Below are 15,488 nucleotides of genomic sequence, written 5' to 3' on the forward strand. Positions count from 1 at the left end.
AGGGAATCAGCTTAATCTCTTTAAAAGTGTCAATTAATCTGTATTGTGTAATGGTTCTGAAATGTCTCCCTGTGTATATTAAGGAGGAGTTTCTCCAGGCGGAGAGATGCTAGAGCTCTGTCAGGGCGATGGTTGTCCTGGGAGGGATGCTTTTCCGGTTGCCTTCTGGGAACAAATGAAGCTTACTGGTGGTGGTGGTGGTATACCGGTTTTAGAGCAGCTCCCATCTGAACTCAGGTCTTGCCATGCTAGGTATTGAAGAGGTATGAAGGAGATCACAGCCTCAGTGACAGATGTTAGCACTCCAGACAGAGCTAGGTTAGAAGAATGAAATGATTAGCAAAAAATCGCAATATTTGCAGACAGAGCTTTCTTCCAGCAGCAAGATCGGATATCAGGGCTTCAGTTCTGGTCTCCTCATTCAAGCCTGTTGTATTTCTGAGCAAGCTGTTCCAGCTTAAAAAAACACCATAGGTTATTAAATAATGAATTGGATGTATCTAGTATTTATTTTCCATGTAAGTTCTTCCAGTGGAGGAAGAGCTCCCCGGGACAGTGTCAGCTCTGGGCCACTCATGCTAGATTTGTTGAAAGCTTTGCTGAGTCTCTTGAGAGAAAAAAAATAATCTGCCCAGCAACAGTCCCACTGGATGAAGCCAAGAGATCTCGGTTCACTTTTTGGCCTGACTACAGATTCTCCCATGTCTTTGGATAAGCAGTTTAACCCCTTTCTTTCCCAGTTTACCATCTGCAGAATGGCAGTGACAGGGTTTCCCTCACTGATGAGTCACAGCCTTGTACTCAGGACTCAGGTATTATCCTAAACTGTAAGACAGTAAGAGAGATCTGTGATGCATTCTGGACTGTTTTGTCTCAAACAAATAGGGTCTCCCCAGTGCAAGTTAAATGTGATGTCTCTAATACAGTCCTGTTTTGACGGCTAGCTGGATTAGGAAGGACAAGTAAGAGGGACTGTTTTTTAAATGATGTCTGTGCTGCAAGTCAGATGAAGCGTTTTGAAGTTGAATAAGGTGATGTTGATGTTGGACAGAAGGAGTCAGATTATTTGGCTTTGAAGTACATCAGAAAGTGGCTTCTTCTCCTCCCTTCCTTGTCAACTACTGTAATTCTCCCACAGGGAGAATGTAGCTAGTACAGGCTACCCCTGGAGCACCTCGAAGTGCATCTCTAATAGGGCCACGGGGATTTTCTAGTCTATAATTCATAACCAGAAACACTTCCCTTATGGACAGGTTCCTTGACACACCCTAGGCTGAGGGCAGACAGCTGTGGTTTTCCTCCAGCTTCAGGAGACTACGTTAACCTTCTGCAAGTCACTAATGGAAGTATTTAGTTCTTGTCATCGCTGCTGCTGCAGTGGTGAATGGAGAAGAGAAGTTACTGACCACCTAGCAGGTAGAGATCACGCAGAGGGACAGCAAGATGCCCGTATGCACTGCTCTCCTTGAATCTTAACTTGAATATTTAATCTTCAAATGCATTCTGTCTTTGGCCTCCGGATTGAAGGTGCTAGTTTTGTGTATGGTTTTATGGTACAGACCTCTCTGGATACACTGCAGAAGCAAAGGCCAGCCTGGCCATGGTCAGACAGTCAATGGATTTTGGTCACTGCTGCACCAGCCTGGGTATTGACCAGTTGCTTGTGCAGCAGGAGGATGAATAAAGGAGCTATTTCCTTCCAGCGAGGGGATTTAAAGGGGTGATAAAATGTACTGCGAAGGAATTTGGATGCTCCTACAAGGAAAGTAGAGCTGCATCTTCATCAAGGTGCTCAGCTTTATAAGTTAGTGCCTTTCCTTACCCATGGAAGGGGACAGGAGCTGGCAAAGAGAGAGATGGGAGGTGCAGTGCCCAGCACATTGCCCTAAGGACACAGCAGAGCCCAGGAAAGGCTGCTGCAGCTCTGGGGGAGCAGAAGGCAGCCAAATCCACTTGTGTCTCCTTCTCCCACACCCTCCCCATGGGCCAAGCTCTTCCAGCCTCCCTGGAGGGGGCTGCAGACATTTCTCTGGTGTGCGAGGACCTGTGCTGGGAGCTTTACCTGTTCTTGTTTACAGCTCCCCAGCTCAGACCTGATGTCTGCACTCTCCTTTCAGCTAATCGGCAGACAGAGGCCTCAGGGTTTTGGTTGAGTGCCATCAGACTCCTGCTCACTCCGGCTGTGGTGTTCTTCCCCAGACAATGACTTCAGTAGCCTCCAGGCATCCCAGAACCTCCTAACAAACATCTCTCCTAACTGCCTTATTAACTGATTACTGTAGTAAGATAATAATTAACACGCTTACTTGAGTCTTAGCTCAGCCAAAGATATTCTCAAGTGGACTAAAAATGCATAAAATGAATAAATGATTTATGTTTACTATTTTTAATGGAGCTACTTATTAGCAACGCTCTAATACAGAGCGCCATAAAACACTCCGGATTTCGTTACGGATTTAGAATGTGGTAATGAAATGCTGCAAGGAATGAAACGGGGAAATACTCCCTGAGCCAAATTCTGCTCTCAGTTGTATTTAAAGATCTTGATGAGATGAATCCTAGAGAGGATTTTGGCCAGAAAAGCATTGAAATGCAAAGAAATCTCTGTCATCTGCTCATTCCAGCTCATCCATTCAGAGCCTGTACCAGCCAAGACAAGGGCACCTACCCTTTAAGTACACACACAAAAAAAAGAAAAAGGTGCAGGATGTGTATATCTGCAGCAGATCAGAAGGGCTGTGTTTACACACGCACTGTGCATTGCTGACTGTACGAGGCATGAGGCAGCAGGGAACTCGGCCTCGGCAGAGGATGCGAGAGGGAAGATGTGCCAAGTTTTCCGGGGCACTCCTTTACAAACAGAGCAATGCCACAAAACCAGGGTCCGGTGTTCTTTGGGGGATTTATTTCTTCCCTCATTTAAAGTGCAAAGCACTTCTCTGTGAAATTCACTTTTCCAATTAACATGTCAGGAACAGTCTTGGAAAGGAAACTCTACCTTTCCTCTGCCTTGGGTGATGTAGTGGCTCAGAGCTCCAAACTCCAAAGCTTTGACCAAAGTCTAGCCATAACGGGAATGCCATTGTCTGTGCTAAATTCCCAAGACCATATTTTGGGTACTGTTCATCTGTTAGCCACAATGAATGTCCACAATGGTCTCAGCAGACTTCTTCCATCTCGGACTGACTTCCTGATTCTTTGTATAGGTTTCTCCCCACGTTAAAACAAATCAGTGCTGACCACATACTGTTGGATATGAGGGGAAGGCAGGCTGGGGCAGTGTGCTGGAGGCAACAAGTGAAAAAAGCCACTGGGATGATGAAAAAAATCTTACACTGGCACTTGAAATAAATTCTTTTTCACTTTTCCCATGGCAGATGAAGTAGTTGTGCTGGCTTCAGGAGGCAGCCACATATTGCCAGCAACTCTGACCTCAATGGGAGGTGGAAAGAGTGGTGGTTTGTGCAGCAGATCTTTACTAATTTGTGTTGTTTCTTACAGTGATTTGAACACTAATTAGACAGGCAAGGTGGCCCTAGAGAGAGCCCAGGAATCAGGGGACATGAACGCTGTTGACTTGCACCATTGCCGGGTGACAAGAAATGCCACCCTTCCTCTGTGTCCTCTGTACAAAAGTGAAGGCACTGACCTTTGTAAGGTCCAGGTGCGTTAAAAGGATCCTTGACATATAGGAATGGAGCATGTGAACTCTTCACAGTGAGTAGGTTGACTTGACTTTAGCTCCTCAGACAGAAATATTTTTTGCTGTCCTGCTCCTGAAGCCAAGAGATGGGTGTCTATCACAAGCTGCTGTGGCCTGTCACTGTTGTGTGACACACAACACACACAATTCCCAAATGTTTGACAGAAAGTCTAAATTACATTGGTTTCTTCCAACTCTGAGAGAAGTCTTAAGCCCTGCCTCCCACTTATCAAGATCTTCCACTGATGTCTCTTCAAGGAAGATATTCATGCAGGCACATATCCAGCCTGTGATTTTATCCTGAGATATATAGTATTTAGGGTATTTCTTTTGGCATGCAGTTTATCTAGTGAATGCTAACAGAGATATTTTCCAAATACCATTAAATACACACAAATATTTTCTTGCCATATTAGCTTATATCTGTTGTGAGAATTAATAAAGTTCTTCAGCTGAAATTCCCCAAGAGAATTTGAAATGCCTTGCTTGCAGCACTGTTGAAGGCGTCTGATTTTTCTTCTAGATGGACAGGTTTTCAACACCGTCTGAAAAATCAGGTCACTCTAAGTTGTTAGAGGTGTCAGATCATTAGTCTCTAGAGATGCTGGAGAATTTTCCAAACTACCATTTTTTCACTAACATGTAAATGAAAGATCCTGTGGATAATATCAGCATTTCTTAGACAGTCCTATCAGTCAGTCACATACATACTAAAGGCTACAAAAGTGCACTTGTCATGAAGAAATACAGTATTTTAAAGATAACTACCGTTCCGACCTCTCTGATGTGTCTTAAAATGAAGTATTGCTCTATTTTTTTTAATTTCCAGAAATAAAAAAGAGTTTGCTTCAGGGCAGAGACAGTCTAAAAGCTTGTGCTAATAAATCTATGCAAGTTTAGTAGTGCTTAATACATATTCTGCTTCAAGTGCTTTTTAAATGCATTACCACCTTTAAGTAAATACAGTGGAAGACTGCCAAATGCCTGGATGCTGTTCTCTGTAAATTTATGCATTTATATCATTAATGCAATGAAATGTTTAAACTTTCATTGAATTTTGCTAACTGATTTGCAGTTTGAATGGTAGCAATTTTATGCATTTATCAATTACCATTTAAGTAGCTGCTATAATATTTCTGTTTAGGCAGGCAAAGCACACTTCCCAAAATACTTTTCATCTAATTAGATTTGGTATGAAGTATTCTAGTAATCCCAAAACAGAGAACACATCCAAAGTATGAGGAGTTCAGAGCTGCTTGTTCCTGATACGAAACAATATTGAGCCTAGCAAAAATATGTTTGGGGGGGAGAGGAGGAGGCTCAGATTCTTAGCCTACTGGGCAAATCCTTTTCTGCTGCACACTTTGTGATGCAAGAGGGTCTCAGTACTGCCTTTTCAATCAGTTTTATCAATATATCGTGAGTTACAGTTATGCTGAAAAATATGGCTTTTTTGCGTGGCGCACTGTAACAAATGAAGAAGATAATCTTTGCCCCTAGGAGCTGATACCCTAAGTCTTCGTGGCCACTTTATGCAGCTGCATATGGCTGTAGGGGGTTCAGGGTAGTGGTGAATTAAGGCTAGCGTGTTTTGTGTCGTTATACCACAAGTTGGCTCCTGGGGGCCATACTGTGGCCGCTGGCTGCCTCCCCACCCGGCTCTTGGCCTTGTCCTCACTGCTGCCGCTGCCTGAAGTACCAGGCATGGCCATAACCACGGAGCAGCGCCTGGAGGAGGGAAGGAGGGGATTTGTGCAGGGCCTCCATGCCCGTGCCCATGGCTGCTGCTGGTGTGAGGAGCAGCAGGCCCAGGAGGCCCGGCCTGGAGCCGGACGACACGGGCGGACAGGGCCATGTCCCACCGCCACCTCAGGAGGCCGCAGATGGCTCCTGTGTGCACCCACCTCCTCTGATGGCACCCGTGTGCTTGCCCTTGGCTTTTCATAGCAGAGGAATCAGACAAAGCTGCAGTGGTGTTGAAATGAGAATCCTTTGGTAATGGGTTTCACCAGCTCTTTCATTTTTGTAGTAAGTTATGCAAATTTTGTTTTGAACTGTTTTTCCCCCGGTTAGGCAGATCGGTAGGTTTCATGAGGGCTATGTATATTTGGCTGAGAGATTTACCTACAAAATGGCAGCAGGGATGAGGATCAGTAGGCTGAGCACTGTCAGCTCCAATAGATGTCAATAAACAGCAGCAGGCTGCGTTGACAACTTGTTTAAAAGCCAGCCCTACCTGTTTAGGAGCCAACCTCAAGGTAGACATTAGAGCAAAATAATTTAAAAAGAGCTGTGCATTGTCTTTTTAACTTTATGCTAATTTTATGAAAGGTTTTTTTATGGTAAAAGATTAAAATACGTGTTGTGAACAGTCTCTAATTTATAAGTGAGCTGATCCACCTTACTGTATGATAATTCTTCTTGAATTTTGACTATAAGAAAAGAAGATGTAATGATCCTGTATGTTTTTCTGCCTGTTTTGCTCAAGTTTTAAATTCAGAAACAAGTGAAGAATGGATCAAGTGCCTTATTTGAAGATACAGAAAAACATTTTTCAGCTCCCACTTGGGTTTAGTTTTCAAGTGACTAATAAGAAGGTGATGATCGCTTCATTAATATGCTCTGAACGGAGTGCACAATATAATTATATATTTCAGTTGTAATTAGGACATCTAATTGGTTTGTTTTAACTAAATTAACAGACATCAGGGGAAAAAAAGATTTATGGCAGATTTTGAAATGTTTTCCACACAGCCAGCTGGGTTCAGCTGAACAGAAATATCTGTCTTATTTCTGGATAATGTTATGAAGATCAAAAACCTTGTTACTGAGAAACTGTTATGAAATAATCTTGCATTTTTCAGCTCTGTCCTTTATATGACAAAAAATTGCCAGCTGAATTTCATAGATTTCTTATGACATGGGTATGGATGCCTTTGGGGAGAGAGAAAGTGACGGCCAGAAATGACTTGGAGATGTTTCTATGTGTTGCCATAAGAAATAGAGTTAAATGCAGAATTCCTTTCATCAGATTGGTTAATTGGTAACTCTGCCATCCATTTAGGCAAATACAAACATTATTTAGAAACCATCTTCTTCCTCATTTTTGGTCACTGACTTCCCTCTGATTTTTTCCCTAGTTTTGTAACCTGGCTCCATACTTCTTCCTGATTTGGAGTTATTCTAACAAGATGGCTTTTCACTTCTGGTTTTTAGCATGGAAGCAGAAATACTGATACAGCATGAGAGAAGCTCTACATGCAGTGTTGCTGCTAGAGACTCAGTGCAAGTATTACAAGACATCCTCCATCATTTTTTCATCCAGCCTTTTGTCTTGGAGGAGAGGGAGAACATCTAAAGGAGAGCTTACAAAGTCTGTAAGTTGAATTCCATCTACACTATTTACATCCAGTCAGGTGCTTTAGCTACCTGGGCTGCATGATCTGTAAGACCCACAAGGACTGCCAAACCCACCACTGACCCAAGGGCTGACAAGGCTGGCTGCTGTGTCCCAGAAATGTATTTAGATCATTGAGTTTCTGTGTGAAACAGTTTGGCTTGTCAGTTCTGTTTGCATTGATCATGCACTATTTTGCATTTTACCTCACTGACTTCAGTACAACCATGTTGCAAAAATAAAAAAAGAGACTCAGAATCTGCCCCATGCAACTGGTCCAGAGAAAATGCTGCAAATAAGCGTGCAGACAAGACATGCCTTGGAGGCAGTGGTGGTTTGCTGCTCATGCATATCTGTAGTAGCTGACTGTAAGGAGTAGTTTAGAAACCTCTGGTGTGAGAATGAAGTGGAGCTGCTGAAAGTGCTGTGGTTCCTAAATTTATTCTGCTCTTACATTTACAAGAATACGTGGAAGTGAGCATATAGCTAAGTGCACGAGGAACACACAGAAAGGAAACCTAAAGGAAAAGCAGTAGCTGGGCAGCCTTCTGGTAAAACCTGTTCTAGTTTTTAGGAACAGCTCATAATCCACTGTTTACAAACAGCAGTAACATAAACGTACAGCAGAAATGACTCATATTGAGACACAACCAGAAAAATGAAAGCAAAATCCCCAAATTGCCACCGAGTTCTGACACAGGGCACTAAAAATAGGCAAATTCAGAATGAAAGTTACAGCACAGCAAACAGCTCCCCTCTGCTAATGAGTTGAGCAGAGACTCTGGGGCAGAGCTGCACTAAGTGTGTGGGGGGCAGATTTTTCTCTGAAATGTTTTCCTCTGAAAATATGGTTTCATTTGAACTAAAAATTTCCTCAGGAACTTGTCAGAAGCAATTTAATTTCATTCAGATATCTTTAGGCAAAGAGATCTTTTGATAATGTCAATCATTTCATGTCAATATTTTCAGAACGTACGCTGCATATTTTTGTCTGAAATGATCGTTCATATTTACATATTTCTTGGTTCCTTCAAGAAGTGTTAAGAATTAAGTTTGGAAATCAGGATGTGATGGATTCACTTGATCCAACGGAAATAATTCAGTTGACACATAATGCCTTTCTATTTTTAGTGTCTTTATGTAGGAAATAACGTCTTGCAACCCTGATAGTACTAACTGTATGTACTAACTCTAATTCTAGTACTAATTCTATGGAAAAATATTAGCTTTACGAGCAATGTGCGTTACTGGGATATCTTGAAATGCATGGTTTGTTCTAGAGAACATTTTGCGTTATGCGTATTTGCACTGAGAGGGTCGGCTGGATCATTAGGGTTCTGTATAGGAATGTAAACAAGTTTTGAAGTAACAGCTTCTTATGAAACAGAAATCTGACTTTTTTTCCTAGCTGTAGGAGAGAGCAGACAGCATGTTCTGAACTCCACAGTCAAACCGTATGAAAGTCGTGGGGGACAAGCAGAGAAAACTTGTCCATGTGCTGTTCATTTGCACATGGGCTGTGAGGCTTTGGTTTCCTTTGCTGTGAACTAACAGCTCGACATTTAAAACTTGGCAAACTTCGGGAGGGAGCAAGGGTGTGCCCCTGCCTGGGCAGGGCCAGCAGCTGCATCGGGGCCGGGATGCAGCAGCGAGATGCTGCGTGGATGTGGTTACGCCTACAGTGAGACCCAGAGAGCTATTCACCCATGAAACATGGATCCTGGCTCTGGTACCAGCTTGCTATGTTCAAATCTTGTTTTTCAGATATTCTGAATACTCCTAATTTTAATGATGATAAGATGTATATGACTTCAGCATCTTTGAATATATGGCCTTTTATACTTAGTGCCATATTTCTGCTTCCAACAGTAAAATGAAGAGACTGAAACTGTTGTTCCTTCTTGCCCTCTCCCATCCCATCAGGTTAGACCATTGGCCGTCTCTTGCTAGCTGTTATGAGTCCAATCCCCATTTAGGTCTGTAAGGGCAGTTATGTTATTTTTATTACTAATATATCTTATGCTTCTGCAGAAAAAAATACAGCAAAATAGGGAAGGAATTACATATTCAGATCAGCAGCACATCAGGCTCATTCATAACAAGGAAGGAGTCGGTCCATTTTACTATTCTTTCTACCACTTAGTAGTCAAAATTCGTAGTTTATAAAATACTGAAAGTATTTTATATCTCTAATGTAGCACCATTGTAAATATTTATTTATTTATTTTCTGAAAGGAAATACGTGTAGTTAGCCCCTTGTTTCTTTGCACTCTAGGAAATCCAAACTTTGCATTTTGGTGCCACATTGCAACAGGAAGTAAAAAAGTCTAGAAATGGAAAGTGAGAGCACATCAGCCCATTTTGCCTTCCGTTTGGGGCAGGGGAGTAGAAATGCAAACTTCCAAAGCACAAATACTAGTCAGATCTTCACTTGGCACTTTTAATGAGTACAGATTCCGCAGCCAAAGAGTAAAATTAAAGAACAGTCCCGTGTGCCCTTTTAAATGTTTGAAGTTATAGTCTTTGCTGGTTTTATTGTAGGAAACCAAGAATCTGTTTATTATCTGTTTATTGTAAAGCAAAAACACTTTGAAATGACATGTCTTTAAACTGTAAGAGACTAAGTCTCGTATTAAATAGGAGACTCTGAATGCACTATTGAACTCTTCCTGCATTCTGCTAGCAGAATACAGGAGTTCTGGAATCTGGAGAGAAGTTGATGTAAGAGTAATAGTAGTAGTAGTAAATTACTGTAGGCTTTGAGCAATAAATGTGTGTGTGAAGAGTGTCAGAGAAACCTGTGAAGCTGACTGAAGTGAGTTTGCTATACTCAAGAAGCTGCAAGTATCGTTAACTTCAGTGGTAGCCCACCACTTTGCATCTAACTGGTGGACAGGTCTCTATACTTCCCTGGGATTCAGGAATTTGTCCAAAATATGGAAGGAACAATGCAGATGGCAGAGTCAAATACATGGACAGAGTACCAGGAAGCCAGTCTTCACGCCAGTGGCTCAGAATCCACCCAGCACACAACTGACATCAGTTAGGACACTTTGTGTGCCTTTTCCCATCTTGTGAATGTTGAGGTGGGGTGGAACGTGCTTTGCATTTTGTTTGCAACTTCTGCCTGGTCACAGCTCTTTGTAGGCTGAGAAGTGTGTGCTGAGATGTGGGCTTGTTGTAGCACATTGTTTGCCTTCAGAGTAGTCTAAGAAAGAGAGGGCTGTAAAGAGAATATCCTACAGCTACTCTGCAGGAGAATACAACCCGGGTATGGCTTAACACCTGTGAAGATGAGGTTCTTGTGGTGTTGACTGTGCTTTTGAAATGTAAGGGAGTGTCTGAAGGAAAAGAAGCAACCTGGATGCTGCGTTGGATGTAGCTTGTCTTTGCAATGACTGATTTTCCTTTATTTAATCAAAGTTTTTTTGTTGGTGGTGGTGGTGTTTGTTTTTGTTTGTTTGTTTGTTTGCTTGTTTGTGTGTTTTGTTTTAGTTTTGTTTTTAATCCTAAAGATGAGATCATTTTACCTCTATCAGCTGGCACAAGAGCAGCATGCTTCTTAGAATATTCTACGATGGACCCAAACGTTAGACTCCACTACTGTGGAAAGCAAGCTGCGAGTTGAGTTTTGCAGGCTGTTAATGGCCAATACGACCACGCAGAGAGACACTGAGGCTGAGCGTATTGCCAAGAAATTCTGGGGATTAGAAATGAGTCCAACAGGTATTATACTAATTACTGGCTCTCACAATGTTACCTTTTGCTTCTGTCCGTCCTGCAGGAACATTTTATTTGCTTCAAGCCCTTAGGTCTGGTGTTTCAGAATGGAAAGGTGCTTATCCACAAGTAAAACTAGCTGAGAAAACTCACTTTTTGAGGTCTTTGGATAAAGGCGTTTTTCATTTTTCAAAGGAACTCATTAGTGATATTTTCAGAAAGCTTCCAATAGCACCTGGCACAAGGGTTACTGGAAAACACTTAACATCTTGTTAGCTCTGCTCATTTCCAGGGAAATGTTGAGTCTCCCTGTTATTGTAATAAAATTTGGTAAAATAAAAATATCTGCTTTCAAGCCCTTCCTGAAAGCATTAAGTGCTGCTTGGTAAGTTAATCATATCAAACAATCATATCAAATACTTCAAACTGAGGAAAAAACTATCTGTCTGGAGAATAGTGAGATACCACAGAAAGGCACAAATATTTGCATTGGAAAGAATATTTTTAATAACCCATATTCTTCCAAGAAATGTCACTTTTCAGTGCCTGCTGGTTTTTGTTGTTTAAATCAATGTAGTAGTCAGTGTGGATTAAGCTTCCTATCTAAAGTGTTAAGTGTAATTAAGCAAAGAAATGCATAGTCAAAGACCCCGATTTATGTTGAGAGATAAATGGGATCTGTATCGGAGGAAAAATGCACTTTATGTAAGGCTGGCTCATGAAGTATTTTGCATTAACACTCTCCTGGTTACTCTGCTCTGTATATTCCCAATCTCATTTAACTCGATTTACTTGCCTCTTGTGGGCAGCTATAGCACCTTTTGCACCAGCTTTAAGGGCTATAAATCCTGTATTCATATAGTCAGCTACTACTTTCCCTGGGGGCTTGAGGGAAAACTTAGATCTTAAAGCATGCGAAAAGGGGTGCTTTGACCTGCGCTGAAGAGTTAATCTGATGAAAACTTAAGCACGGCCTCGGCTGAGCTCAGTGCTCAGTTGTGGTATTGAGCCAGGGAAGGACCAAGCCAACGAGCATATTCTGGCATCAGCTCCTGGAGGTTACAAGAACCTTATGTATCATTTTATGTATTTTCTTTTCATGTGTATATAATCAATTCCAGTGGCGAGGCTTGTGTTTTGGTTCATACAGCCAAGCCAGGCAATTGACTTGGCTCCCTTTTCAAACCTCTTGGCTTGCTGAATGTCAGAGCCGAAGTAGGGCTTCTCTTTGTACTCCAATCTCATACAATTGGCCTCAGCTATGTGTGTTCCCTGAGAGCACATGCACAGCCGTGAATACAAATCAAACTCCTTAGGAGCCAAACACGGAGGTCAGAGAAGCAAATATTTTTGTCTCCCCAAACTACCTTTTTTGCATCCTGGCACAGCTTTGTGAGGCCCAAGCTTGACAAGACTTCTAAGTCCCACATGCCAAGAATTGAAAGTGAAGTAAAGTAATAATGCTAACAGTGTAAATGCATTGACAGTCTCTGTTAAAGTTCCCCAGTGACTTACTGGAATCTTGCAGTTCTGCACCTAAGGGAAACTATAAATCCTCTGGAATACGGAGGCAGTGGGGAGATTCTTGTGATGGCTTCTTCAGAGCATTGATTGTCTTAGATCTCCTTAAACAAGTGGTGGAGAATACAGACTGCTGCAAGCACCAGTGATCAGTTTGCCATGAGATATTTAAATTTCCACTAAAACCTAGGGAACAGAAGAATGTTTAGGGAACAAAAGAATGTTTAGGGAGCAAATATTAACTGCATTATCCTTAAATGAGTCCCACAGGCTTTGATTGAAGAGACTGACATGTAATTTTGCAACAGTTTTATTGGAGCATGGTCAGAGATGCTATTCCAGTTGCAGCCGAATTGAGTCAAGAAACTATCACTCTCAACATGAGCTAGCCGGAAAAAAAAAAAAAGCCCAAACAATAAACCTACTTAAAATTGTTCAAGCTAAGCCGGATCATTCTGACAGAGCCAGATTTGGGAGTGTCTGCACATGCAGTTATTTGGCTCATTGAAAAGGGTGGTAACCCCTAATGGGGGGCAGTGGATAAACAGCTGTGGGCAGGCTGGAGGTGGTAACCTCTTAACCTGGCTCAGCTGCGTCTGGAACAGCATGTGGGGCTTTGCCCATAGTTACACAATACTGGGATTTCTTAATAGACCAGTTCTTAGATCGAAGAGCAAGCTGCTGTCCAAGTTTGCAATGAGATGTGCTGCATCCCAAAATGTATGCATAAATATACATTCCCCAAACGTGTGTGCTAAGTGAACATTGAGTACTTAACAGCACCAGCACATAATACTGGCTCCAATTCCTCCCATAGCCATCGTGGTTGGAGCACAGTATGTTCCAAACAGCACATTTTGCTGCATGAGTCTCAGCTGTAGATCTCGAGCAGAGAGAGGCTTCTATTAAATGCATCTGTACTTGTGTGTCTTTGGTCTGTATCAGATTCTCCTTAGGTTACTTAAACTGCTTCCAGACCAAGCTCTCTTATGTCCCCACTGCTCTGTGATATTCTTAACCCTCTCCTCACCCGTGATCCATCAATCAGGACAAGCTGCCTGCCTGAGCTGGTACAGCACTGAGCACTGTTTTGCCTTGCAGGAAGAGATATTAATTGGTTAAGCATGAAGCACACAAGCCGAAAAGAAGGCACTGCTCCACGAGCCTCTCCAAACACGAGGAGGGACGGAGGGCTGGGCCTTGCTGAAAGGTCACGGTGAGCTCACGCCAGCAGGAGGATAGCATTTTGGGCAGGGCTCTTGCTGGGTGGAGGGAGCTGCCTGAAGCATTCCAGGGCTGAACTGGCGAGAGGCTGTGCAGGGGGAAGAACCCAACCACACCAAAAAAAAAAAAAAAAAAGAAGAAGAAGAAGAAGGGGAGTGGGAGGAGAGAACTGGATATGCGGGCTCCAAGCTTTGGGTTGGTTCAGATTTGATGCGAGGACATGGAAAGATGTGGCTTACCACTGTTATTACCTTTTTTACATTTTTCCCTGGAACATATAAAAAGCTGTGAAAGGGGAATGATAAGACCCACCGTATGCTTTATCATGAGGATTTTCCTCAGACTTTTTGTCCCACATGATCTCAATCTCCACTCCACCACAAGACCACAATGCCTGTGATTACGTGGACCACGGAGACCCTGTAGTGATTAGTCCTAGGCCAGCTCCTGAGAGTCCCCGTACCAGTACCTTGCTGCCTGGCCCTGGGCTCACCGTGTGTCCCCTGCTCTGCTGGCTTCTGCTGTGCCTGGCAGTAGGTGGGAGAAGATTGGGCAAGGGGGTGGTGGGGTGGAGAACATCCCTAGCTGTCCTTCCGACCTCTCCCTTCATCTGCTGAGCTTCTTCCAATGTCCTCTGAGGAAAGAGGCCCCATGACACTGGGGTGTCACCCTGAGGTGCAGCCACTGGTAGCATGTCCTGAGCTTAGTGGGTCTCTAAAATATGTAAGATTTGGAGTTTGTGTAGTCTTAAAAATATACAGCTCCTCCATGGTGGAGTCCTTCTCTGTTACCTTCATCCTGTACTCCTGTTTAGGAAAGGACGGTATGTCCATGAAACAAATATTTGTGTCTCTCCAAATTCCTTTAACAGTATGAGCCTCCACGGCACCAATTCCCCTTTCAATGTGGATGTCCAGCACAGCTGGGACAGGTCTCAGGACATGGGTGATAAGCTGACTTTGAATTGTATACTTAGTTAAGGTTTACAGGGAGAAATTCATGGATTTAGGTTAACAGGGTTCAGTCAGGTGTTGCTGAAACAGGTGAACAAGTATGAAGGGTAAAAAAGAGTTGTTACTCTCCCGACCTGTGAGTCCTGCGTGGCTTACCCCAGCTCCCAGTGGGCAGCCCACGGCAGCCTGCAGCTCTCCTATCCCCAGGTGTGGGTGCCCAACCTGGCTCTAACTATCTGGTATTTTTTTTAAATGACAGTTTCAATGATGCTTAGAGAGGCTTGCATCCTTCAAACCTGCTGTTCTACCAGGCTTCCCGGGCACTGGTGCTCCTGGGGAGGGCCACACGTGCCAGAGCCTGCCGGGCTGGGAGAGTGAACGGCCCGGGCCTTGCGCAGGAGCTGCAAAACCTGTTGGTCCTATTGGGAAAGGAGGATTCCCTGATGTATTTGTACATGCACAGTGGGGGAAGAAGAGTGTGAAGCAGCTCTTGAGAAAGCAAGAGAGGAAGTTAACAACCAAGTGGGAGAGGGAACGGGTGGGTTTGAAGGCCCAGAGAGAGAACGGATGGGTTTGAAGGCCCAGAGAGGGAGTGGGGCTTTCTGTACGTTGTTTTGGAAGGCTGGCTGTGTATTTAGACCTGTACAGAGACAAGAAACACCATTGTACAAAGCTTGTATGATTTTCCAATTTGAAAGGCAGAGGTCCAGCCTTGATACAGAATTACTTGATTAGAACAGACTTTATCCCTTCCAAAAATGAAGAAAAATACCATCTTTAGTTGTAGAGAGAAAACTTTATAGGATCAGCTAGTCACCAGAGTGGCTTAAGAAAGGCACAGAGACAAATCCTTTGGGGTGGTGGGGAAAGAATACTATCAAGATAAAGCAAAAACAGTTTATTTTCTCTGCAGGGTGTCAGATTTATGTAGTTCTTGGCACAAGTTTTCTGAGTGACCTTAGCTTAGTGA

General features: G+C 43.1%; 1 protein-coding gene across 6 annotated transcripts in view; it reads left to right on the top strand.

Moving 5' to 3' along the window:
- Positions 1-15,488, top strand: part of FGGY (FGGY carbohydrate kinase domain containing) — a 305,857-nt gene that overhangs the window by 104,227 nt on the left and 186,142 nt on the right. For 2 of the 6 annotated variants that reach the window (XM_083847626.1, XM_083847619.1), the window contains one exon: positions 6,920-7,080. The exons of 3 other annotated variants lie outside the window; for them this stretch is intronic. In XM_083847626.1, the coding sequence (XP_083703752.1) occupies positions 6,946-7,080 (135 nt within the window). In that variant the 5' untranslated portion in view covers positions 6,920-6,945. Of the gene's footprint in view, positions 1-6,919; positions 7,081-15,488 lie in introns of those variants that run through there. One more of the 6 variants, XM_083847613.1, reaches the window with a different exon arrangement.

Source organism: Anser anser (genome assembly GCF_964211835.1).
Source record: "Anser anser genome assembly, chromosome: 8".
Classification (NCBI taxonomy): Eukaryota; Metazoa; Chordata; class Aves; order Anseriformes; family Anatidae; genus Anser; species Anser anser.